This window comes from Maylandia zebra, linkage group LG20 (genome assembly GCF_041146795.1).
Source record: "Maylandia zebra isolate NMK-2024a linkage group LG20, Mzebra_GT3a, whole genome shotgun sequence".
In the NCBI taxonomy this organism is placed as follows: Eukaryota; Metazoa; Chordata; class Actinopteri; order Cichliformes; family Cichlidae; genus Maylandia; species Maylandia zebra.
The window spans coordinates 2,280,707-2,307,880 of record NC_135186.1 but is presented as its reverse complement, the minus strand read 5'-3'; the positions used below and the strand labels follow the sequence as shown (position 1 = coordinate 2,307,880).

At 42.3% G+C, this 27,174-nt stretch overlaps 4 protein-coding genes across 4 annotated transcripts in view; 1 reads left to right on the top strand and 3 right to left on the bottom strand.

The window, feature by feature from the left end:
* Positions 1-331: 331 nt before the first annotated feature.
* Positions 332-6,168, bottom strand: LOC101468314 (protein lifeguard 2). Its single transcript, XM_004558792.5, has 12 exons — positions 5,693-6,168; positions 4,374-4,464; positions 4,151-4,239; positions 3,939-4,003; positions 3,784-3,837; positions 3,638-3,688; positions 3,502-3,541; positions 3,212-3,249; positions 2,886-2,973; positions 2,674-2,769; positions 1,927-1,980; positions 332-1,785 (listed from the first exon to the last, which is right to left on the bottom strand). The coding sequence occupies exons 1-12, from the start codon at positions 5,705-5,707 to the stop codon at positions 1,636-1,638; spliced, it is 831 nt and encodes a 276-aa protein (XP_004558849.1). The 5' UTR covers positions 5,708-6,168; the 3' UTR covers positions 332-1,635.
* Positions 6,169-6,450: 282 nt separating this feature from the next.
* Positions 6,451-9,198, bottom strand: slc61a1 (solute carrier family 61 member 1). The gene is made up of 2 exons (XM_004558791.3): positions 9,044-9,198; positions 6,451-8,686 (listed from the first exon to the last, which is right to left on the bottom strand). Exon 2 carries the CDS (start codon positions 8,603-8,605, stop codon positions 7,160-7,162), a length of 1,446 nt encoding a protein of 481 aa, XP_004558848.2. The 5' UTR covers positions 8,606-8,686; positions 9,044-9,198; the 3' UTR covers positions 6,451-7,159.
* Positions 9,199-9,546: 348 nt separating this feature from the next.
* On the bottom strand, positions 9,547-22,774 carry nr1d4a (nuclear receptor subfamily 1, group D, member 4a). The gene is made up of 8 exons (XM_004558794.5): positions 20,878-22,774; positions 15,295-15,600; positions 15,106-15,194; positions 14,845-14,989; positions 11,808-12,388; positions 11,531-11,716; positions 11,180-11,390; positions 9,547-11,069 (listed from the first exon to the last, which is right to left on the bottom strand). The coding sequence occupies exons 1-8, from the start codon at positions 20,897-20,899 to the stop codon at positions 10,873-10,875; spliced, it is 1,737 nt and encodes a 578-aa protein (XP_004558851.1). The 5' UTR covers positions 20,900-22,774; the 3' UTR covers positions 9,547-10,872.
* The window catches only part of rarga (retinoic acid receptor gamma a), a 52,995-nt gene continuing 37,030 nt past the window's right edge, over positions 11,210-27,174 (top strand). The window contains exons 1-2 of the mRNA XM_012921193.5: positions 11,210-11,315; positions 23,065-23,157. The gene's annotated coding sequence lies outside the window, so the exon portion shown is untranslated. The remainder of the gene's footprint in view (positions 11,316-23,064; positions 23,158-27,174) is intronic.

The window sequence follows — 27,174 nt, the reverse complement described above, 5'->3', positions numbered from 1 at the left end:
TGTAGGAAAATCCCAGTAGATCAGTAGTTTCTGAAATGCCTAAATTACCTTTCTTTCTTCATTATGATGGTCATTTACAACTTCAGCAGGTCATCTTGGCGATCTATACATGCTTAAGTGCACAATGTTGCTGTCATGTGCTTAAATGATTGGATATATACATTAACAAGGAATTGAACAGGTGTACCTAATATATTGGTAAATCAATGTATAACGTCTTTTAGCATTTGCTACTTAACCCATTCCCAGTATAGGGGATGCCCCAAACTACCAAACCCAAGAATCCCATTGTTCAGTCAAAGACTTTACTGATACAGATGAAACAACAAGATACTTTTAGCACAATTTATTTAATCAGAGAGAACCATGATGACAGTCATACACATTCACCCGATATAACATTAACATCTAGCGTGAAATGCAGGGCCCTGATAAAACGTGAAACTGCATCAATGGAATCAAATAAAGGTTATCCAAGGCCACTTTAGAAGACATATATTTATTTTAAGCATCTAGCTCGCTACACATTTTATCTCATACACTTTCTAAAATACATCTTTCTGTCTTAAAAAAATAAACTTCAAATCTTATGAAATATAGCGTTCAAATCCCTCTCTAAGTACAGGCCTTGTGAAAAATAAAAGTCAATCCATGCACATATGGCACTGTTATGTTTATATTTTACCATTTCTCACCACTTCAAACCAACTACAGAAGTGTACATACAGACCCCCCCAAAAAACTATAATGCTGAAAATGAAGGCTTCCTCAAACTAAGTACTATTCATGAAAAAACATGATTTAAAAGAGTTCAGATTCAAATGCAATGACATACCATAAACACCACAACAAGGTGAATATAGTGTAATATCTTACTGACCAAACAGTGTATAACATTAACATAAATCAACAAGTCAAGGCAGAAATCAACACCAAAATCCCACGTTGAATAAATCTTTTTTTTAGATTGTCATTCAAACTCCAGAGAACGTGTTTCCTACCCTCAAACTGTTAGACACAGTGGGGTTTCTTGTAATTCACAGTAGTAAGACAAGAATAGATACGACTGAAAACAGGCAAATTATTCAAGTCTTTTAAGCCTTTTTAAAGTTTCATTTGTGCTTCCAGTCATCCACATGAAAACCCACAGCAACAGTGCCATGATATAATGACTGAATTTGGCATAGTTAGATTTTTTTTAGAGTCATCCATAATGTATCTCCTAATGACTATCAACATCTATTATTTGCAGGAAATTTATTATACCTATGCAAGCATGACAATAAGAGACCCATATAGTTTTATATGAACACTCACAGTCTGATAACGCTACATGAAATGAAGATGATCACTGATTACTGAGTGTTTCTGGGTGATAGGCCACAGTTTGGCTCATGGCTTCACAAACATGCTAGAGACGATGGAAAGGTTATAGACATTTTATGTGTGAATACTCACATACCCCAGAAATTGGTGTTTACTTGTACAAAGTATTGACAACCTCATCTGTATAAGGCAAAATAAATAAATAAAGCTGTTAACTGGGAGCCTCATCACCACTATCAACAACAGCTTAAAAGACTCTTTTTATGTTTGACTACATTTCTGTAATTGGTGCAGCTCTTGTCGACAGGTTTACTCTCGCTTTGTTCCAAAGATCTGGAGGAAAAAGGAGAAGATGTAGACGATATCCAGGTAGATGTTGAGAGTGGCGAAGACGTATTCTTCTGGACTCATGGTGTACCGCTTGTTCCCCATAAGGAGTTGGGTATCAAATGCCAAAAACTGCAACACATATTAATAATAATTTTAAAAAAAGCAAAAACAAATAACTCAACTTTTATATTGTTTGTAGGCACCTACTGCACGTGTTCTATTAAATGTGACTGGGCCTATTAGTAATAGCTCATCTCTTTATATGCTCACCATGGTAAACAGTATAGCCCCCAACACAGCATAGACACCATCCACCCAGGGTACCTGAATGACACATATTCATTTATTAGTTGTGATTCCACTTACTAATTTACAATAAGCAATCAGCTGAAATACCATTATATTTTATTATATGTTCTCAATTTGGAGTTGAGTCTGTATTAGTTTGAAAACATGTACTCATTTGAGGGACTTTATTCATTTTTACTATTTTAAATACTGTAGATTTAAGCAAAAGCAAAACAACAACCAGCCCTATTTGACTACTGTATTAAACTGCTAAAACAAATAAAAAGAAATGTGTAGTTATTTATTGTTTTTTAAGACACAATGGTTAGGTAGTCTAAAAATACGTCGAGAAGATTTTTTACTAGAGTCAAAGGATGTCTGAGAGTTAGCTATACTGCTGAAAATAGCAGGTATCTACCTCATGCAGAAGGGTGAGGAAATGTTAACAGTGTCATAACTCCTGTCAAAGCAAAAGGTGCTTTAAAGAATCAAAAATGTGAAACTATTTTTTCTTTATTAACCACCGAATTCCACATGTTTGTAATCTCTTCAGTAGACTACTGTTCTACATGACAGAAAATAATAACAACTGAAAAAACCTTAAATGAGAAGTTGTGTCCAAATTTGTGTCTGGTGTCTTAAATCCCGGCTGTTCTGGTACAATCAGCTAACTCGTGTTTACCTGACAGAAAAATTATGCGATTATTGGATTAGTTTGATCACACTTACATATTGGAAAGGGAGGACAAGGGCCAGCACCAAGCCAGAGATGAACATCACCATGCAGAAGACAAAAAGCACACCTTGGTATGAGGTCACATCAAACTGCAAAGAAGAAAGCACATCAAACCAGACATATGTAAGTCAACATGTAGGAAAAGGTGATTCAGGGAAGTTAGATTCACAAGTGCACAGAAAGAAGAGCATTTCGGTTTTCTCACCTTGGTTTGAAAGCTAAAGACTGTGACCAGGAGACAGACTGCTGCTGTAATGCCCAGAGACATCACCACTGACTTGGTGTTATAAAAGCTGTTAAAACAGCAAACGTGTAAAATGTTATGCAATTGTTACCACAGGGTGGGGGGTTCAGGATACTTTTTTTTAGGTGGCCTAAAAAGCACTGGCACAGATCGGATTATTCTGCTAAAATAAATAAAGTATGCTAACTTTAAACTGACATGCTGTAAAGAAAATACACTGCTGGCTATAATTATTTGAATATAAAATCCATTAAGAAGACAATCTAAAGAAGGCATGCAAAATATACCTGGACAACATCCCTGTCATGTAGGAGAGCGAGAGAGTCTGTAACATAGGACAGTCAGTCGGAAAATATAGGCATTATATGCAAATAACAGCATAACAAATAACATCACCTTAAAAAAAACTCTATATATTTATTGTTAGATTTCCAGAGTTAACTTGCAAGTCAGCTTTTAAATGCACAAAATAATGAGTTATATCTTACTGCTATAAAAAAAAGTTCAGAGAATCCCATCCATGTGTAAGCAAGGTCATATTTATTAAAAAGATAACACACATCAGCGATATACTTACGAAGATGACAAGCAGAATCAGGTTCCATGGAAACTGTCTCCTGTAGGGGTAAACAAAGACCAGTGTTTCAATATTTGATGTGATGTGAACTGTTTCCATATGATGTGCATTTCCTTTTTGATAACTTCTGCCTCACCTTGGTGCAGAGCAGCAAGACAAGGTCAGATAAGTGACAAAGAAAACAGCGCTGCAAAACAACAAGAATATTGTTTGATATGTCTTTAGACAGAAGAGACACCAACACAAAATAAGTGTACACTTCTGAGGGATGGTGTTACTTACTAAGAGGCCCAGTACCACCCAGGATTAGTCTGAATGTAGTCCTTCACAGGGTCACTGTAAGAGAGTGGCTCAGGTAAGTGTGCTACCATTCGAGGCTTATACAATTCAACATGAGAGGATACTGGAAAAAAAATCTGCTTTCATCAGACGCTCACCAGAATGTGAACAGAGCCACGATCGCGAGAGTAACCAAGAGCTGGATCATCAAGATGCTGTACACCTTAAAAAAGAAAGAAAGTATTTGTTCTATGTACTGGCCTATAAAGTATATAAAAGCACTTGATCAACACATTATCAGTGATGCGCTGCATTCACAGTCACAGTGTTATCATCAGTAAGCATTTTAGGTAATTAAGCTTTTTCATACCTTTCGGATGAAGACCCTCCTGATGTTGCGATCATCCCAGTTGAATTCTGTCAGCATCTCAACATCGTTGTAGCAAGGAGCACTGACGCCTAAAGGGATCATCACAATATTTGCTTATGTAATCCCATCACTACCACATGAATTCAACAGATGGCAAATATTTAAGAGTATATGTAAGATGAAGACTCTTTAAGATGACTTGAGGGATAAAAAGCAGCCATACCTGCAGTAGCTTCCTCATAGCTCGGAGGTGCAGGCGCCACCAAGGCCTCTCCACTGGAAGAGCCGTTGGTGGTCTTGTTTGCAAGTGCCAGCTGGTTGGATACAAGATGAACACTTTGTTATCTTCAACTTAACACTTCTATTTCAACGAATAGCAAACCATTTTTTTTCTGACTATCTCCTATGTTTGGCCTCTTTATTTAATATTAAATCTTGAGTGCAAATGGTTCCATATCTGGAATCACATATGACTGGGGTAAAGGGGTTTTAATTTGTAGTTTTTAATGTCAACAAAATACATATTGATATGAAAGTGAGGACTTGTAGATTTTTGATAGGTGTTGTACTATACCAGGATGAACTGCGCCAAAGATTTGGAGTAATGACTAAAGAAATGTATAATAATAACAAAAACATAAATATTGTTTATAAAAATAGTAAACAGCTATTATCAACAGCTTATATGAGTGTAAAATGTTCACTTTCCCATTAAAGTTTAATTTGGTGCTTTAAATTTAAATGAAACCTCAGCTCATAGTACCGATGATCTAACCCTCAGCTCAAATAGCAGCTGCTCTTAATAATTGACACTTCACCGGACACGTCAGGCTGCCTTGTCACAATTTCAGTGGGGTACGTCAAGTTTTAACCCATTTTTAGTTTTAATAACTGTAATTATAACGAATTACAAAAGGTTTTGATTGACAGGTTTACGCGCATGAAGCCTTCAGCTGTCAAGATCTATATTTAAAGATAAGAAACACCCACGGGGATCATTCGTATCTATATCGTTAGTCTGGAAAACATAACAGACAGGCGATGTTAAAGAAATAAGATGCACAGTGTTAAGCTTAAAACAATAATAATCCAGAATCCTCAATGACTGATGTAACCGCCTGGATGTAACCATGCAGCCAGGTCTACACAAATAAAGGTTGTCATGGTGATGTGACGCATTTGCTAAAGTATCACTTACACAAAATGTGAAAAATACTTTGAATATGAAAAGAAAAAAATAAATTAAGTAGATTAACTTCTCACTAATGAGAAACCCCGTGCGCTCGAGTCCTGCAGAAAATGTGACGGTGCATCGCGCAAAATTAGTTATTCAAGTAATTCTATGATTACTGAAAATGACGAAAGCCAGTTTCATCTACAGGTCCGCATTGCCATTACGCACCTGATAATAATGGGACTAAATGGATTGGGTAGGCACTCACATTAACTGTTAGGAAAATATTCACAGTAAATAAATTAAAAAAATATTGATTTCGACGTCTCAATGAAGTCCTAACTGAATAACGACATTAAAGCTCATACCTTGCCCTGCGTCATGATGCCTGTGTGTTGTCCAGCAGTAGGTAGCCCCGGTGCGTATTCCAAACACACAATAGCGCGGTGGGGTCTTCTTTATTGGGATATTTCTCGGAGTCTGGCGAGACTAAGACTGACAGCTGTGAGAAAGGACTGGGACTGATGTGGTCTTCTCGCCTCTTTAGACTGAATACCCAACCTCTGACGATACAGTGATGTAATCCAAAAACAACGCTCAGACTCGAGCAGACACCCCCCTCCCTCACCCACCCAGGGATGTTCTAGCAGCATCCAGATGAAGTTGCACCATAGAGAAACGCTGGGACTGTACCACAGCACCGGGGAAAATAGGGAGTACGGATCTCTGCATGATGCGTTATGAGGACAGAAGTCCAGACGAATCGGGAAATATGGTCTGCAGCAGAACCAGGACAGCGGGGGTTTGCAGGGTACAGTGACATTTTCAGATTTTCAACACCAGTTAAGATTTTCCTTTCTTCTTCTTGCATCTGAATGCTGTCAAACATGCTTTTAGTCAACATCTGACAATGACATTCAAATCACACCATCAGTATTTTTAACAGCTAAAACGATTCTGACTGAATCTGAATTGAGATTTTTTAATGAAGAAAACTCAAATCAAAGCGGTTTCTCAAAAACATCAAAATAGACATGTTATATAATTTGTAATAATGATTTGTAAACTCCTGTTGAATAAATGTTATAAAAACAACCATATGCCACAAAATAGAACTCCCTCCCAATATAATTTAACATATTACAAACACTTTTATTTAAAAGTGTAACACAAAGAGCCATATAAAGAACATCAAAACAGAGCATTTTGCAGATGACACAGGAAAGACATTCAAAGTAAAGCTGCTGCTGCTTGCCTGGTTTAAAGGACACCCCGCCCGCCCCAAAAAAACAAAACAGATCCTGCTCAACATACAGGAACCAATGCACTGCAGAAGAAATAAAAGAAATATAGTAGACACTAACATTCATTTGCTAGTCTACTTACTAGCCATCACCTAATTTCAAATATCCATTCAGGTCTCTTAAGTAAAATCTTTTCAGATTTGTCTTTAAGCATTAGGTGAAGGCTCAGCATCACCAAATCTTCTTGGGATTCTGGCAGGTGAAATCCCTACAGACAGAAACACTTCATCTGGAATAATTAGTGGACTGATACAAAAAGTATCAGCCAAGTTTTCAACAGTTTCATTGACAAATGTTCCCAAAGACATTAACAAAAGTCTGTAACCAATAAACAATAAGGAATCAACATGACATAAAATGTTAAACATTTTTACCAAAACACCCCACAATTTCATTCAACTCTGCTTTTGGCAAAATGTGCACCTAAAAGTAGTCTGGTTGAATATGATGTCTCTAGGTTCAGTTAGACAAAACTGAGATAAAACATTTTAAACCAGACAAGCAAAAGTGGACATGTGGCTGATCGACTTGTTACATTTCCCATTCTGCTCTGTTTCCCTCCAGTCTCAGATCTGTGTCATTTCTACCCAGGGTGAAAAGACTGACCACAGCCATCAGAGCTGCCAGCATCATGACGGCACAGCCTCCAAACATGTGTCTGGTGCCCCCACCACCCTCCCCTCCACCTGTTCCTGATACCTCCCCGTGGAGGGCCAGCAGCCCTAAGCAGGCCAGCAGGTGCAGCGGCAACCGGAACCAGGCCAGCACACCGGCCCGCTTCTCCTCTGGGATCACCCTGCCCTGAAGAAAGCTGAAGGCAGGGAAATAGAGACCACAGGCCAGCTCCAGGAGCAGGAAGGCCAGAAAGGATTCATGAGGTCTAGGTTGTCCTGGGGCAGTGGAAAAGGTTAGCATAAAGAAAGAGAAGAAGGCCATCAGCACAGCAAGGCAGAGTACGTGCCCAGGCTGTAGACGGTATTGGGTTGAGGTGGCTAGGCGGTATAGCGAGGACCCAACCATGCTGGCAGCCATCAGGCAAGAGAAGACTATTCCTAAAGGAGGCCCATGAGGGTCCAGTACTGGGGTCCACAGAAAAACAAAAATGTAGAGGACACTTTCAAACAGAGCCTGGACTCCCCCCAAGAGCATGACTCTCCTGTCTGACAGTAGGCAGTGCAGCCCCTCGTGGCAGCTGCGCGAGAACCGTGCTTTTGCAGACAAATGGGTCACACCTCCATTTGGAGTGCCAGTGAGCAGAGTCTGTTTGTCTACTTCAGGAACCCCTTGAGCCTCTTCTTTGCCCCAGTCAGTCAGGACTACCCAGCCACAGCAAGCCAGACAGGGGACTGCCAGGAGAAAGGGGGCTACTGGCCCAAGGTGGAGCCACTCAGCCAGTAAGTTAGCCACCAGCCCTGCACCCACTGCGAGTCCGTGGTTCCAGGTAGCAGCTTTGGTGAAGGTGCTGGGGATCCACTCCTTGGGAAAATCATGGACATCAACATGTCGGTGCACGTACCAGGCTTCAAATGTGGTTGCTAGCAGGGATGTGGACAGTCCCCCCAAGATGCGGCCCACAATCAAAACAAAGTAGTCTCTGGAAAGCTTGGTGAGACAGCAAGCAGAGTATGACAAGCAGAACAGAAGACAGGTCTGCCTGCGGCCCAAAGCCTGAGGGAGCCAGCCTGCAAAAGGAGCAAAGAGAACACAAGAGGCCAGACCACATACATACAAAATGGCTATTTGGGATTCCAGGAAGCTGTAGTGGAGGTAAAGTTTGTAGAGATAAGGACCCTGGAGCCAGTCTGCCCACAAAGCCAGAAGGTATGCCCTGAGGAATATTGTCTGGAAGCCACGGAAAGCTGGGTTGGCTACAGCTGTAGGGGTGGACTGAGGTGGGGTGACGCGGCGTGCCGTAAGCTCGAGGCCAACGCACAGGGCAAGCAGGAAAACTATGGCAAGATACGCTGTCACCAACATGCTGTCATGAAATGCTCCCACTGGAGGTCAAAGCTGAGGTCTCGGGGGATTTGCAGCACTTTTCTTTCTGTTTCTCAGCGCCTGCGGACAGACAAAGTGGCCAAAATATTACAGACAGACGAGTGTTCATGAGTCAGGAACTCGGCATCGTCATTCTTGCTTAACTTGGAAAAACCCAAAACATTTTGACAACAACAACAGGTCCAGGTAGATATGGCACCGTAACTTCAATCTTACCTACGTCAATGATTAAACCGCTAACTTACGACAGTTAAGTCGCTCAAAACAAGCAGATAATTATCAGCAAACAGATGTACCTGCATGCTATTGTTGTTTAGCTAAGGCTAGCCTGTGAGCTAACCTGCCACTAATATGAACAGCTCGTGCTGGCTTCCCCCCGTTTGCTCTATTCTATCATTTTTATGTGACAGAGCTTACCGTAACGTTTAACAGTGGTCCCATATTATTATTACTGAGGCTAAAACGATGACGGCATGTGAAGCGATTAAGTGACAGCAAATGATACGTGGAAGTGAGCACTCGCTAGCACACCATCCGCTTCCGGGATCCGCTGTACATTATTCTACCAGAAGGTGGCACCCTTACTTCACTTTGTTGGGGAGAAGGTTGTGCTTCTAGACATCTTGTATTGCAAATTTATAATCTATCTTTTCCATTGCAATTGACAGTCTACATAGGTACTATAAAGTTGCTTACAGCTAATGTAATAATAGCCTAATTTATTAATGCAGTCTGCTAGCAATAAATTATCTAACGTTCACATAATTGCACAATGTATAAACTTGGTTAACACACTCACAGCATACTGCCAGTGTACAGTGTTGCACAACTACGGGCCTAATTACTCAACATAGCCTATGTTTCTTTTCTAAACTGATATTTCCCACACAAATGTTTACAAAAAAGACACAGAGGCAGAATAATACATAATTCCAACTTTATATCATTGTATCATTTCTATTTAGGAAGAAAAATGTACAAAATGTACAAGATGTGCTCAATCAGCCATAATCAAACAAGCAAACAGTGAGATGACCAATCAAATTAGATCTCTCACCCAAAGAAAATATTTCTTGTGTTTGTATGACAAACATTGGGGCCAGAGGAAGGGTGCATGTGGAGTGAATGCTGGTGATTTCAGGGATTATGCTGGTTTGTTACATCATCTAATATAGCAGGAGGAGTGTCTAAGCTGTTTGAGAATCCCTACTACACATTCTCCTGAGCAAAGCTCCCTTGGCATAGCCAGATCCCCACCAAATACAGGAAGGTCATTACATTCTTCTTCATTACACCAAACTCATATGTCTGATCCATCATATCAGTTCAATAATCGATACATCAACATTGGGTAACATAATATTTACAGCAACAAAAAATAAACACAGGAACTACAAAACCCCATGTGCACTCCATCGGTCTAGATGTGATACGGTACAGTGACAGACATTATGTTTTTGTGAAATAATATTATAATCGTGCTGTCTTATCACGATGACACATTTAAATTCAAGGTGAGCCAAATGTTTTCTGGAAGGTTAGTCAAAACTTAGAAAGAGACTGCATCCTGTCATGTGCAGGTTAAAGCAGGGATCCCATTCCAGTACTGATGCAGATGGCATGTTTGTAAAACAGTGACACACAAGTGCCTTAACATTTCAGGTATCACTATGTATTATATACAGATTCCCTTTTTCTTAAACACAAACTGACACATGGTCAATCATTACCAGTGGTCCCTAAGTAAAAAAAATTTCATATACAACATCCATCATTTAGCGGCTGCTTAGTGATGGTCTGTTAATACTGTATGACTTGCGGAATAAACAGAAGTGAACTGGCTTTTATTCTTAAGTATACAGGATATAATGAGCAAGTGCACAAATGATTTTTTCTTTTTCCAGAACGGTGCTAGTAACTCTACACAATGATTTAATCTTTTTCTTTTTAACTGAACAATGTCTCTCAAGTGGTGTGGAGGTTTATGCGTGTACATGAGTTTGTTTTTATTGTATTGTATTTTTTCCTCTCAAAACATTGCATGACGATCAACAGCAATTCAAAATATGTATGTAGCCCTCATTTATCCTTTTCAAAACAACACTCATCAATTGCACAATTCCTTGTTCCTCAATATTGAAGGAAGTCCTGCCCTTGGAAGATAATATCTGTATGTGTGTATGTACTGTGTATTTTTCTGTGTGAAATAGTCTTTTTCCTGTGCAGTCTGTGAAAGAGGGGACTTCTTAAGGATCAATGCGAAAGGCCAACAGTTTGTCAGAGTGCAGGTTGTTGAGGGTGCGGAGGTCTGGAAGGCGCAGAAGCAGCTTGGAGAAGAGGGTGGTATCATCTGGACGACGGCGAGTGATCAGTGAACGCAGGGCGCGGATAAGGCCCTCCTGTAGCTGCTCCACGGCCCTCGTGTCCGAAATGCCGGAACGGTCTGAGGAACACAGAGCATACCGGTGTGAGTGATTTGAAACAGTTAGCACGTTGTGGATTCATTATCGAACTGTCACTGCGGTGCAGCATTTGTAACTGTTGTTCTCTAACCTGCAGAGACCAGCACCACGGCCATGAAGAGAGCCATTTCATCAGGCTCTAGTCCCAGAGAACTCAACTTCTCACTGAATTCAAACATTGCATCCAGCAGAGAGCCCATGCCCAAGGCACGCAAAGTGGGCAGCGGGTAAGTTTGGCCATTCAGGAATGTCACTGTATGCTCCCCAGCATTGAACAAGGTGCAGAACCTCACCATCAGAACCTTAACACGCAAGAAATGGTGAAAAAAGACGAAAACAAAAAGATAAACGTGAGACAAATGCTTTAGCCAAAAACACATCTGGACACATTATGATGCATTTATCATTACCAAAATGTATAACTGAAAATGTATGTCATTACCTGGAAGGTGCCTGATTTTAGCAGCATGACCTGGTCCTGTTGGCTAAGCTCTTGAAATCCTGGGATGCCTTTAGCAAATTCTACAACCTCCTTGACAGCAGGGGTGAAACACTGAGAGAAAGACTCCCATATCTCCTGACTTGTGCGTTCTGCCCCTGACACAGGGCACGCGTTGAGAGGACAGGCCTTTGAAAAGACAAAAAACATCAAGTCATAAATAGCTTGTCGAATAATGAATCATACAGCAGTCCTAATTCAGCGAGCGTCTTGTACTTACCAGCACTTTAGCTCCTGGAGCTAACTTCCATGGGCAGGAGGGCTGATTTTGGGTACTGCCTGCAATGCGGAAACTGTCATGATTGGCAGAGCTTCCCCTTTGAGGTATTGTAGCATTTGACTTGTTGTGATTCTGATTTGATGACACTAAATAGGTATACCGATTGCTGTCCATATTGTTAAATGCAGGTTGGTTGTGATTAGAGGAGACTGGGCATACACTGGCGGGGGTAACTGGGCAAGACTGATAACTCTGAGCTGAGGAGGGGTGAGATGAAACTTGAGGAAAATTGCCATCCTGAGAAAAGGGAGATGTGTTGTTGTTGTTGTTGGAGATGATGTTGCCTGACTTGGATGCTCGCTCCTGGTTGCTGCTGTTGCTGGTGAAGATGTCACGATAGGCTCTGGAAATGGCTCCAATGGCCTCTTTTGAGGTACCGTCGTCTGTGCTGGTGGGATTTTCCCTCACTGAAGGGGAGTCCATGTCCATGGCAGCCGACTCATTTAGGCTGTTCATGTAGCTCTGCATCTCATCCAGAAGTCGCTGCTTCTCTCTCTTAGGGATACGGCCAAAACGCACCGCTAAGGAAGATACAAGCAGAAGAGAAAAGGTTAGGTTCCTGTCACCGACAGCACGGGCAATCCCAGTAAATGTTTGTTTTGTGCTTTTCATTTCTCCGTTCTTGTCTTTTTCTAAATAAATGGTAATCCTTTTTCTTATTTGATCAAATACAATAATCCAAATCAGCAGCTCAACAACAACGAAAGTTACAAATGAATTCATAGATTTATTCATTTTTATCAAGAGATAAAAACTCGCAGCTTAACATGCTTAAACTGTTTACAGTGATTTCAAGGTGAATCACACAAGTGGGGAGATGAAAATTTCCTTTTCTTCATCCATACCCCCCCCCCCCCCCCCCCCCACCCCCCTTCTCACAGTAACCATCAGCTGGAGAGGCTATTTATAGACCCCCTGCTGCCATCTGCCTCATCCTCTCCTCTATCCACCACTATCGTCTTCCTCTACTGCTCCCTCCCTCCATTTGTAAGTAGGGCAGTGGGGCAACATCGGCATGATGTCACTGGCACTGAGATCGTGAGAAGGAGAAGTATGAGAGTGGTGGGCTTGAAGAGTTGAGGAGACAGAAGTGAGAGCATGAAGAAGACTGACACGAGGGATGGCAATGCTGGAAAATGACTGTGTGTGCGTGGCGCTCCTGTTGTGCAGTCATACTGTCAAACTGTGAGGACTTGCCTCCCTTTTGGGGACAAAAGTACTCATCATGTAAATCATATAATTATAAGGTCAAGATTTGACTAAGGTGAAGGGAGGATTAAGGTCTGAACCGAGCAAGTTGTGGTTATTGTATTCTCTATTCTGGGTAGTGCATGTCACCAGGAAGCGAATGCAAGTGAAGAAGTGTGTGTTAGATAAAAATGGTACATCTTCAAAGACTTGAAAGTAGAGCACACGCGATTTCTTTTATAAAGCATATAAGTGGTATAGTGGTGTATACATATATGTATTTATATATATATCAGTTGCATACTGCATACAACCACAATTTAGAATAAAAAACAGAATGACAATAACTGTGCAAAACTGAGTGATCAAGAGTAGTTGTAGTAGTAGTTTGCAGGATATACTAAAGAAGCTTTTGTAATCTGCAGAGTAACTTGATGAGGATGTGGCCAATAACGTAACATGAGCTTAATCCCTGTCATCATGGTTTAAAAAGAAGCAAATGCACACTACTGAGCTGCATATGCAAATTATGTTGAAAGGCATTTTAAAATCTAACCAGAAGGAAGAAACCTAAAGAAACTTTCCTGTATTCTGTCTGATTACGGGAAGAAAAGTGTGCCACCATGCCAACGGACTTCAATATTTGCCTATATTGCAGCGCCAGAGTCACACAGCTGCCTGGTGTGAAATCAGGGTGTACTATTTATTGTGGGCTGCAGTCAGTTGCCTGCGGTTTTCCTGTTTTCGTAATGCTTGAAACTGAGCAAAAAGGGGTTTCTAGGTTGTGGTCCTTAACGCATTCAAAAATCTCCCGTAAGAGGGTCAACCTGAATGTTCTCTCATTTGGATGCATTTTGCCACCGTCTTTTTTTTCTTTTCTTTGCTGTGCACCAAAAGTGTCAAGCACATGCAGAAATAACACTAACCTCTTTACTAGATTAGGCAATGCAGAGTACTGGAGGGTGGAGATAAGCAGAAACCATACTGAGAGGAAGAAAACAGGCAAACTACACCAAGTAGGTCATGATGTATGAGTACACTATAGGGCTGATTCTGTATTGTTTTTCTAGGTCAGCCCAACTGTTTTCTTAATTTGTGGTGATAGGTGATCAATCACTGTTCAGCTTTCAGAGCCAGAATGAGGTGAAACAAAAAAAATTCTGTCATAACGATGGTTTCTGCATCCCTTGCTTAATTGTTGCCCTGTCCCTTATTAATTGCAGTAAGATGTTCTATGGGCATACACAAGGTAATCACGTTGACCCTGTTCCAATTTCCTAAAATAATTCCTGTGTTTGCTGCAGTTTTCCCGATGATAGATAGCTTTAGGGACTTCAAGGTTCCTCTACTCATAAATCACTGTCTGAGGGAGAGATGTAAGGGGAGCTGAGGGAACATAGTGGGTACATATAAGGGGGAGGGGCTGCACTGAACAAGAGCATAGAGGTAGGTGTTGGTGGATGCTGCAAAGGGCAGCAGAAAGACACTTAGTAACTTAAAAAGAGTGATACAAAGCCAGATGGTACTTACAGGCAGTGCAGTGACAAAGTAGGAGGGCAAGACAGGTGCAAGTCTTCCTACAAACTGAGTGACTGAGCTACTGGCATGATGACCTCAAAAGTCTTCCTGCATTACATTTTTCACTCAGACCTACATATCAGTACTGCACCACTTTCTGTGTGCCCATTTCCCTGCTGCTTTGGCTAATCAGAGCACTGTGGTATTCTGGCAGAAGAGCGAGAGGAGAAATTTCAGTAAAATAAAATAAAAATATGTCAGGATGTCTCACCATCTCTTGACATGCCGACAGAGAGGCATTTCTTGAAACGGCAGTGCTGGCACCGGTTCCGATTCATCCGCATGATCAGACAGTTCTCATTCTTCACGCACATCTTGTAGTTGATGTTTTGCTGGATGCTGCGTCGGAAAAACCCCTGACACAAACAGACATGTTTACATATATACCATGTGAAACCAGGGCACAAAAAAATCAACACATATATGAAATATTCCACAGTTTTTTCACATTTCTTTCTGATTATTGCCTTACCTTGCATCCCTCGCATGCATGCACTCCATAGTGGAAACCAGATGCAATGTCGCCACAGACTTTGCAAAGCAAGACCATTCCACCTGTCTCTGAGGAAGGAAAGTGAACTGTGAGATAAGCTGCAAAAACACACACATACGTATATGAAGGAATAAATATTTATGCATATCGATAGTTAGGAAAACTTACTGGTGAAAGTTCCCGGGAATCCGCATGGCCTTTTCCCCGCAATGGGGTGTGCATAGGAATGCTGTGGAGTAGCTGCTGGTGTTGAGGGGCCACTATAGACCTCTGGGAATTGGAACACCAGTTTGGAGGATGGAGTGTTGCACCCAGCTGCCCTTTGTTTCAATGCCCCAATCTCCGTGAAGGTAACCTCCTCTGGAGATGAGGGCTGGGAGTGTGAAGAAGGTGATTGTGTCTGGTATCCACTGGAAGGGCTGCCAGGGCTGGGACTGGCACTGCCAGAGGAGCCAGCATACAGGATTACTCCTCCTGAAGAGAAAGAATGGAGATGTTCACATAAAAAGACTTTAAAAAAAATATATAGCCTTGTTTAAATTTGGCTGGATTAGATGATTTATAAATTAAAAAAAAAAAAATCTGGCTACCCATAATTGCTTAGAAAACCTGCAGGGCTACTTTATAGATGTGGATGTGTTGTGATGTAATGTTGCACAATCTGTGGACAGCGGCTCTGAGTATCTGCAGCGACGTCGCTGCACGCTGAGTGTAATAGGCGTAATGGTGCGCTCAAGAGGATAAAGTGGGCGCTAAAAAGACTGCCGATGGCACAGCAACGAATCAGAGAGACGTACACTAGAAGAATCACTTAAAAATAATTCTTGCGTCATGCAGTCTTAAAGCACCTGTAAATATTAGCGGATTCTTTTTTGTCATTCAACTGTGGCTGTTTCCGAACTTTCGTTTCTCTCTCGCTCTCTCACTTCTAGTCAGGCGTTGTGGATGAGCGGAGACACGACCTCACGTGTCTGCGGGGTCTGCTGCCTCCTCCGCTCCAATAATAGCCTCGCTCCCCTGGCACCGTGCCCAGCGCCAGCTAACAGCACGACACCTGACCGCCGCCTCACATGCGTGGACTCCTGACACGGTTACTGGCCGAACCAAATCCGCAGTCTCGTGTTGAAATCTAACACAATTTGAAGTCAGATCTGTGTTTATAAACATACGCTGAATGGGACAGCCCCCAACCGCCGCCACCCTCACTCACTGAGCGTGAGGTAGCAGCGAGCCTCTGCTACTGTCGTTCCACAGTAGAAGAATGTGAGTCACGTTTTTGTTTTCTGTTTTGTTTTCTGTTTTGTTTTTTTTTTGTGCAAAGGTAAAACCTCGATTTTGTGGTTTGGACTGCCGTAATAACAAGGCAGTGTGCAGCAGAGTCGACTAGAGACACATTCAAGATTACAAATTAGGCTCTGTACGCACTTATTTCAGTATTAAAAGCAGTCTAAAAAATATGTTTCCAACTTAAAACTCTTTTTTTTTTCAAACTTGCACATGCAGCTGAGAGTGGCACGCTGGTTTTCGCTGAATGTGCCTGGAGACCGATCCCTTTGCTGCGAACAGCATTTGTTTAGCGCAAATGTTTTGATAATCCTTCCACCAGCACGTGTTGGAGGATTTGTTGACTCATGCCAGAGTCATAGACAGATCCAGCAGACCAGACCTGAGCCTCACCTCCTTGTGAGCCTACACGCAGACAGTGAATGCCCAGCCCACGCCGACTCACTCCACCCAAACACATTGCATGTCCACCTGAAGACTCACATGTACAGTAGCCTTGTGTTTATGAATGACCCCCTCCCGAGCCACTGTACTGTGAACGCTGTTAATGAATAATCCGTTTCTGCTTTTGAATAGTGGTGCAGGAAGTGTCCAAGCAGGCTGTGAAGTGCTGCTGTAATTCATTTCTGTTCTACACATAGATTTTCGTTTAAAAGATAAAACTCTATCTTTCATCTTATGCAAATAGTCCATTAGGAGGGTTATTAAAGCTCTGTAATACATACAGGAATGTATTGATCTACTGATTGCAAACACAGGTAATGCAACTCCTGCAAGGCTACATGCCATATTAAAGCACCTGAACCAAACTCCAGTTTTGTCTGATCCTGTGCCTTGCACAGGATTTCCCACGTACTCAGAGGATTTCCATGCACCTTGCTACAACGTGCACAAGATTCCCACAATTCAGGTCAACGCAGACAGCATCAATTGAGGACGCGGTCACTGCCCATCTTAAGTTTAGTGTACCCGTGCAAACGCTAATCTGCCTGGGACCAGAAAGCAGGCAGAGAAACGTGAGCACTGGATCCTCCACAGGCGGTCTCTCTCTCCCTTCTGTTTCCCTCTTTATCTCTTACTTTCACTGGCTGAAGTGGATAGAAGCACAGTTAAAGTGACTACAGTCATAATTTTTCCCCTGGGGGTAAAGTTTCTAAATATAGATCCCGACTTTCTGGGAAAATATTATTTTTTTTATTAGTATTATTCTAAAACAGAAAATATGCAGGTCTCTGCGGCCAATGAAATGAGTTTGTGCTATGCTGAACACAGTTTCTACTTGGGTTGTTTGCAGAAGACTTTGTTACCTCGGGCTCGTGAAAGTAGGTCAATATCGCAGGAACTTGATAGAATTGTGTCTATGTGCCTCTAGCAGCTCTCTCGAAACTGGTGCCGCATCACACAGCAGCTCTGGCTCATGCAATTAAGAGGGCGAGCTGTATTAGAGTATCACAGTGGGTGGCTATGGCCTATTTTAGAGACCCCAAGAATATGATTCGTCGTGTAACATCCTGTCTTGTTTCAGTCTGTTCTGTGGTCTTGATAAAGCGTCGGTTTCATTGCTATGCAAGCTTTCAGCATTTTAACAGTCACGTTCCACTCCAAACGCACGATGAATGCACGAGTGCCCTGAACCGATTCGTCGGGGACAGATGTTGCAGAATCAAAATCGACTCAGCTTTGTACCACACTGCAAGCTCGCACTGATTTAAATGAAAGGAGGGGGCGGTGTTCAGTAGAAGCAAGTGGTGCATGAGGCGGGGAAACGTGACCAGAGAGAAAAGAGTTAACGTGTGGAATTGCTGACCCACTGACCAAGCTCTGCCTCACCACCACCGCAGGCGGCATCGTCAACACAGAAGCGTCCGTGAGAGCGGGGTAGCGGCAGGAGGAGGGCCCGGATATCTCACGCGTCGCACGCGGCTCTGCAAGGGAAGCCACGTGAGGAGGGCTTTTTGACAGGGCTTTCACCGGGAAGATGTGAAGCGTGCGCTCCAGCCGGGAGCCAGAGCTTCTACAGTCCGCCAGAGGCTTATAATTAAAGAGCCAAATTAAATAGAGCAGCATGTTATGCGGCAGGGTGGTCTGACCGCGCACCAGCAGCAGCAGCAGCACAGCCGGGCGGTGCAACTAAGTTTAAAACAGCAGGGCGAAAACTGTGTGTCAGTGTGTGACCAGACCAAAGTATCTCGGAGAAAATTCGCGTGAAGATAGAAACACGTTTAATTCAAAATCCATCTGTTTGTGATTAGTCATGCCCTGGGATGTTAAATGTAATTGTTTTCTTTTATTTGGCTGAGTCTTAATTTATAACCAGAGGACTGGTTCACTTGTAACTCAGGTCAGCTGCACCACTCAGCATCTTCCATTCTGAGTGGTGCAGCGATACAGGCTGCTGACAAGAAATTGGCCTATATTGTGATAGGGCTACTCATATTTTTGAGGACACAGGTGTCTTACTTTGGGATACACATTTTTTCCTGAGTTTGAAACGTCTTCTAGCCTATTTATATGGCCTATTTTCCCCCCATACTTCAAAAATAATGGGGTTGGATTACTATCTAGCAAATGTTTAAGCACTGAGGACATAATGTTGACAAAAACGGGGCTTTTTGTCTGAATGTTTGTGCCAGTTAGTCAGCCTTAGCACCAACGCACTCTTTTACAGCCAATGGCGAAAAATGGTTTGAATACTTTAATGATGCTGAAAATATTGCAGAAGATCTCCACCAGGGGTGTGCCAGAGGACGGTTTAGAGAGGAAACTAAAGTCCCTGAAGTTAAGCAGTGAAGGGCATAGAACTTCTTCTTTTTCTCCAATTTTGCTTACACCATCTGGTTATCATTTGACGGCTAAATGCGAGCAAACATTGTAGCTATGTACTATTATAGTGCTACAGAGCTGTCATTGCAGGTGTCATAAAACGTTTTCTGACTTCCACACCCTGGTCCAACTGCCTTTAAAAAAAAAAAAAGAGCTGATGTGAATACTAATGTTGATAAATACTTTCCAATGCGTTCCCAACCATTTGTATGTTATTATATGCTCCAAATATTAGTTTTTACTGATTTATATTTCCCCAATAATTGGCCCTGTGTAACCTGTTCCAGCTGACTGTAGCCTACTCCCCTACATTATGTTTACTAGTATTACATAACAAGCCTGCTAAGCTATATATCGTGAATTTGGGTCTATTATTTGAGTTATAAGATCTTTTATGTATGAATAAATTATTGCATTAACCTTTGGGTGAATGTATTGAAGTATTAAGGGCTACAAAATGAGGAAAAAGTGGGATGTCATTAAAGACATTTTATTTTATTAATTGAACAAATAAATAAGAAAAATATAAATAAACAGTTAAATAAAGATATAAAAACTTTTGGAAAAACCTTCTGCTTCACTGCTTCTGCCTCTTGGACAGACAAACAACAAAACTCAGCACCCCAATCTTTGTTTTTATCGGCTGAGTAATACTACAGCTAATATATGATTATTCATCTATTTACTCTGGCCCACTTTATCAGTGAAATCTCAAAGTCATAACACAGTTAGTGGGTTCGTTTCCAGTTCTATTGCACAGGGTGCGTCCATCACCTGTGCCAGAACGTGACCGTGGCTGTTGTAAATGATTCACCGTCAATTAGGAGAGGGAAGCAAAGAGCATGTGCACCCTTGACTGATCTCGAGAAAACGCTGCTTAATACCACTTAACGGATAAAGGTCCTTCCATTATCAGCCTTTATATTGTAGGCACTCCAGAAATGGCTTTGATAAAGGAAAACAGGCACGCCCCCTACGCCAAACAGTGTTTTTCTGCATGATATGACAGGGCTGCAGTTTAAATTCTGGCATGACAGATTATGATTACAGTGCCGGCCAACATACTGTAACTCCACGTGAGTTTGTTTTCGTGGGGAGAAACAGGAAGTGGCCAGCCTCCCTTCAGTCCCGAGCGGCTCACCTTCCCAGGCGTTGTTGCGCTCGGACATTTGAACGATGCACAGCAACGTCCTGGTAGCTTTGCATGAAGTTTTACTTTAAAATCGGGTTTTGTTTGACCTTTAAATTCACAGTCTTAATTAAAACCACTCAGCTCAGAAATGAGTAAAATACAAAACCCTCAAAATTAAAGTTCATCCACTCGTTGCTGCATGTAATGATAAAAAAATCGCCACAAGTAAAAATGAATGAATAAATAAATAAATCAGTGGTTTGCACAATTATTAAAGCAGTGGGATATCGCATTTCTGTGATGTATTCATTTAAGCTCTGCTTCATTTCAATCAAAATCAGCTCTGTTTTACACTTAATAACACATTATGATCAAATCGAGCTGAATTGCTATCGTTTATTGATCGCTGGTACCAACATGAATGAATATCCATCAGTCGTTCAGTTCTAACTTTTGTCATAATCACCATTGCTAGACATTTGCAGCACGCCAAACATAAAATAGAATCTTACCACCGCCGGGGCTGTTATCCATTTCTCTCTTGTGGATGATTAAACCTCTGGATAAACTTGATAGCAGACCTCCGTGAATGTCACGTCACTAGACTGGAGCAAAAGTCTTTTAAAGGCAGACGAGAAAGTCAAAAAAGAGTTTTGCGCAAAACACCTGCTCCATAGAGCGCAAAAATAGGAAGCACTGATTGGAAAGAGTCCAGTGCTGGTGAAGTTGTTTTTTCTTCTTCTGTAATCTGTAGGTGATTCAGTAGATGGCACCTCTTTTCTGTTAGATCTGAATTAGTCACACTGGTCTCCACCAATGATACCTGGATACCTTCTGCTCTCTGAGTACTGCACCTCTAGCTCTAGCGCGCGTGATGTTGCACGACCGAAGATTAAACTATTCTCACGAATTCCAGGAAAGTGGAGTCAGCATATCCTTGAACACACTGTCGGACTTGACACAAGCTGCACACCCACTGATACAAACACCCACATCAATCACGTTGCAGGTGAGTAGGAAATGTGACCGCCTTTTCCGTTCTCCCCAACTTGTGTTGTGGCTGTTTGTGTAGGATTTGGCTCACTCTTTGTATGTAGCGGAGTCCCGTCTCTCCCTCTCTCTCCTTCACGCTCTTGTGCGTTTTCATTGGCGGGGATCCGGGGCTGAGGGGAGTTTGATGCGCTTATTCGAGTGTGATGTGTGTTCAGTAAAGCCACGCTACATGTGCGCGGTGCATGTGCCGGAGAGAGCGCTGCCCTACTGATACACATTTTATGCAAAATACAGTGTGGTGAGGAGGGATGGAGAGATTGGAGGATGGAGCACATGGACAAGAGGCGTGGCTCACCGTGACTGCTCTGACAAGCAGCGCCGCAAACGGATGGTAAACATCGAGACATGCCAAACATCATGCAAATGCCAAGTCCAAAGCGCATGTGCCAGGGGAAAATGTAGACGCGCGAGTGGACTTATGAACAACATGCTCATTGAGGAGACCACGTGCGAACACAAAGCATTTGTCAAAATTGGAATTTCAGCAAAATGTGGATCCTGTGCGCTTGTGATATATTCGCGTTTTGTTTTTTTTTTGCCCGTGGCTTGCGTGTGAGGGTGAATTATTGCATCAATGCCTTATTATTGTTATTATTAATAGTTAAAATAAGTTTCTAAATTGGTTGGGGACAACAAATTGTCGATAGTGCAGTCGTTGAACATTAGCTTTGAACAAGCAGGCGCGTATGGAGGTAACTTGTGGAAAGCGCCCCTCGGTGGCAATTCAAAGCATTAACGCTTAACAAGTGTTTCAGATCACAAGCACAAATGCACGTGACTCCCGGTGATTCCACTGTGTAGAAAACCAGCCGTTCTACTTTAAAAAAATGCCGCAAACACGTTTTTATTATTTGCTTAAATATCTAAAGTAACCCTAGACATAGGCTAATTTTAATAAAAACAAACGAGCCATCAAGTCAAACAAACATTTACTTTATTTCTAATTTATTCTTAACAACAACAACAACAACAACAATAATAATAAACGGATTTATCATGGATTTTATTATAGGAAGAAGTGTCTTGCTTTAACATGTAATGAAAATTATTTGACTATTTTGCTAACCTAAAAAAACCCTTTAGTCTTTCTCAGCAGCCAATCTACTGAGTTAATTGTTTTAATGGCCCTATTCGACTGAATGACTCTATTAGCCCAATAAGGAGAATGTTAACGTCGGAAAACTGTATTAAATAGCCTATTATGTTTATTATAAGATTGCACGAATGTAATAGTAGTAGTAGTATAGTAGTAGGCTAATAGCAAGTTTGCATTCCTTCAAATTAGATATCATTTTAGGCAACGAGGAAAAGTTTAGTATTTATTAGCTTCTGTAAGTTCACATTGAAGTGTTCTTTATTTTATTTTGACACGTGTACTTTTTTGTTGCTCACCTTTGTGGTGGTTTCCATCGTACTGAGCGGAAGTGTTGCTGCACTCCTCCCCTCGCACACTAGGTGGCGTAGTAGTGTCATAAATCTGTCCGCACGGTGGTTCCCATCGACGCCCCTGAAGCTGCTACCGCGACAGTGACCGACTGGCAAAGGATCGTAATCTGACAAATGACTGAAAGATCCCTGAAGCAGAGCAAACACCAAAGAGGACACCTTTAAAGACTGTAACTGACTTTGCTTTGTCTCCTTCACAGAAAACCTCTGTCTTCTTAGTTTCTGTGGAATAAATAAGCTCGCGTTGGAAGCCGAAGCATAAACTTCTCAAGGCCAAGAAGAAGAAGAAGAAGGTAAGACTGTGTACTTTACATAAATCATCTACCGCCGTGATTAATTGCATGTGTCTAAGAGTAAACGGAGCTCAAACGGCGTCAACCCGGGCGTGTGTTTACTGTATGTATGCGAAGACTCACGCACTCATCATTAGAACACGTTACGGCAGGGCACGGGATAATTACAGGCTGCTGAAACTGTTCGGGGACTGAGCGAGAGAGAGAAGTCTCTGCCAACATACACACCTGCAGAGAGCACTGCTCTGCCCGGGGCTTCAAACACAGTCTTCATCACTTTCTTACAGTCTTTCTGCCTGTGCGTACCTCGTCTGTCACCCGGCTCCCCACCGCCCACTCCCTCCCTGCCTCACACACACACACGTCTTGTTGCGTGTTATGTGAATGACGCCGGGTGTGCGGTAGATGAGAAGTTTATTCCAGAATGAACCACCAAAGTAGTCTTAGATTGACGTCCAGGATGGTTGATTGAGCTCAGAAATTTCCCAGTAGCAGAATGTGCGGAATTAGCCTCATGATTAGTTTTGTTCTGTTTCCCCCTTCTGTACAGAAATGCACAAAACTAAACCTTTGTCTGACTTCAGCATACTAAACATATGCCTAAGTGCTCAAGAAAAGGAAAACTTGTACTTTTTTGTGCACTCTCCTTGTGCAGTATTTAGTGCCCACGTTTCTCACAAGGGCAGTTTTATATGCAGGGAAGGAGGCATGGAAAAGAAGACCTTTCCTTTTGAGCTCACAGATTTGCAGTAATTACAGAATCACTTCCATATGTGGCTCTCTGGCTGCCTTCTGGCTGCCCCCACCACCCTTCTCTTCCCCACTGCTCTCTCTTTCCCTCTCCCCTCTTTCATTTGCATTCTCCCCAATCGCTCTTTTTTTCCTGCTTTTATTTTTTTTATTTTATTCTTGGCTTTTCTTCGTGCACTCGGAGCATTTTCTTTTTTCTCCCTGAAAAACCACAGCTTAAACAAAGTTTATGATAATCAGAACATCCTGGCATTTTTGGCAAACAGTTGTGCATTTTGGTGATTCAATTAGATGATGCTTGCCAGAATAAAAAGAGCTTGTGTTCTTTAGTATGAGAGGAGAAGGGAGGGGGGAGAGAAAAAAAAAGAGACATGGACCAGAGAGGGGAAATGTTGAAAAATACGGAAATATGAAAAAGAAAAGGAGCTCAGTGAAGAATTTGAGAGGCAGGAGTGTGAAGGAGGGAGAGGTGGAACAGAAAATGAGGCAGGGAGAGGGAGGGCTGGAGTAATGCTTTTTGACAGAGGTGGGTTCAAGATGGGTTCATGGTGACATCATGGCTGATTTTGTATTTTTCTTTTTTTTGAGGAAAGTATAGACAGGAGAACCGTTCACCTTTCATTGGACACACATGTTGGGGATCAGGCAGAGCGCTCATGTGCTGGCACACACGCTGGTAGCTGTGTCGACAAACTCTGGATGCACCCGAAGTTATGCGCAAAAAGTGCCGACACACACACACTTTTACCCCCCCCCCCCCCTCTTATTTCTTCTGTAGTAGTAAAACAGTTTTTTTGGCTCCCTCTTGTCTCTGCTCAAAGCTTTTTGTTCATTTGTTTGTGTTAGAGGAGTTCATACTGGTATATGCCCTCCGGTCCCTTGCACATACATTTCTCCTTTGCTCATGAGTAACTCATTTTCCTGTGAGTAGTATTCCTCTGTGTATGTTTTTACTTCAAGGCTGCTGGACTCTAAATGAGCGCACTTTGCCAGGTGGGATGAATGAGCTCCTTCATTTCACAGGATGTGTGTATAAGACTCTAACCAAGAAAGAGCAGGCGTGCGTACATTTGTGTGTGCATAAATGTGTTTGTGCAAATGAGCTGCTGTGTGCCGTTGCCCCTGCGTCCCTTGCCCGTCTCAGCGCGGCACCAAACTTCTCATGACATCAATCTGGATGTGGGGAAATAGTGATCTCATCATAGGCATCTTGTTACTGATTGAAACCCGCCGCCACTGACACCGACTCCCTGCCCCCCTTCTCACCTCCCCACCGCCAATGCTCCCCTCAACCTACCCCACTCCACCACATCCATCTGTGTCTCAAACCGGCCCTCCATTTTTCTTTTTATTCCACACCTCTTTCTCTCACATTCCCTGTACTACCCCCCATATCTCACTTTAACCCCTCTAACCTCACTTCCTCCCTCTCTTGCACCCTGCATCATCCCCCCTTTCCTCTTTCCTTTCTGCCCTTACTCCCTTTCCTCTGCCGGCGAGCCCCAGGCCTCTACTTCTCTGCTCCGCAAATGCAAATACGTGGAATCTAAAGTGGAAACACACGCCCGAGTATGATGTTTCCATGAATATTTCATATCTTCATAAACACACCCGGAGAAACTGCAAAGCTATGCGCTCAACAATGCCTGTGTTTGCCGGATGACTTCCTGTGAGGAATTGCCTCTCTGTGTTTGACTTCTTGTGAGAGCACACTGTGTTAGGATTGATGTCAGGGGCAGTGTGTTATGATGTCACGGGCTGAAGTTAATGATACGAGAATGGCAAGGGCCATAGGCCATGTTTCCAGTGGTGCCCAGAGAGAGAGATAGCACCCTGATCTGTCTTCATTATCCCCCCACTCTGCAGCCTCCCAGACACAATGATCATAAATCTCAGCCTGGAGCACACTTCACTGACACTGAAACACAAACACTAGTAACCTCTGACCTTCTCACTGCTACTGCCTACACACACTCATCCATGCACGCAGACACGGGTGCCCACACACTTACTGCAACTGCACAGTGCTCAAATGCCCCCCCCCCCCCCCACAGCTCACTGTCATAATTTAATAAGGGCCACAGCATGCTCCGTGCACCGCCACACACAATGCTCTTCATGCACTTGACTACACATTCTGACACAGATGCATGGTCTAAGTCGGCCTGATGGCTGCACACATACTTGAAAAGCTCATATTAGAATTGGTGATTTTTTTAAGCATCCTATGGCTATATTTACTTTCTTGTTTTATATTACACAACTGCTGATTTAGTAGTGCTTCATAAACATTCAAGGGATTTCTATCAGCCTTAGTAGCCTCATAAGCAGCACATAAATCAAATATAAACAAGATAAAGATCAGCCAAAGTTTTTTTTTTTTTCTTTGCAGTGTGGCTTAGATCTGTGCTTCCTGAACATAAGGTTTCTGCAAAAAGGCAACAGTGCCTCTCGCCACTTATCCATTCATTCACCCTGATTTTGTACCGGCATCAGAAATGTCTGGAGGAACAGTTTGGTGGGCTACTGTAGCCCACATGTGTTCGTAAAGATCGAAAGCTCACAGGAATAACGAGAGTAAAGCCGAAAGGTTTTTTTTCCTCATTAGGATGGCTTGACTTTATCCCGCAGACATATTGGGGTCAGTGTGTTTGAGGATAAGATCTATCTCCGCATCAGGCCAGTTGCTGAGGTTTACAAACAGAATAGGCGGACGGCCGTGGATGTGCAGGTAGCTTTGGAGACAAACAGAAAAATCCACATGCTGCAATGTTTGGTAGTTCCGGTTCAGACCATGAGATTTATGAGCTTTATGAGATTCATGAAGTTCCCCAATGAAGAACAATAAAGGATATTTTTATTCTATTCTATCTTATTTAGGAGATTGTGCCGTGATGCATGGCCAACAGGCCTGAAAGTCACGACTTTAGATGAAGTTCCAGAGTAAATATTACACGTATAGGTTAGTTCTGATTTAATTTTGTTTTCAGTGTTGTACTTGCTTTGTTTAGACTAGCTGTTCCCTATCTGTTGTTTGAATGAAGTAGGCATGTAGTTACACTGACCGTATGTGGTTTGTTCTTCTTCCTTTTTTTCTCTTTGTTTTTGGGTGTGTGTGTGTGTGTGTGTGGGGGGGGGGTAAATCTGAGAAACCATAGTCGATATGAAGAGGTGCCTGTTTAGGTGCCAGTTGAGGTGTGCCTTCCCCTCCCAGTTTTGAGGTTTGAGGTGCTCCTCATAACCAAAACAACTTGAGAAACATGACAT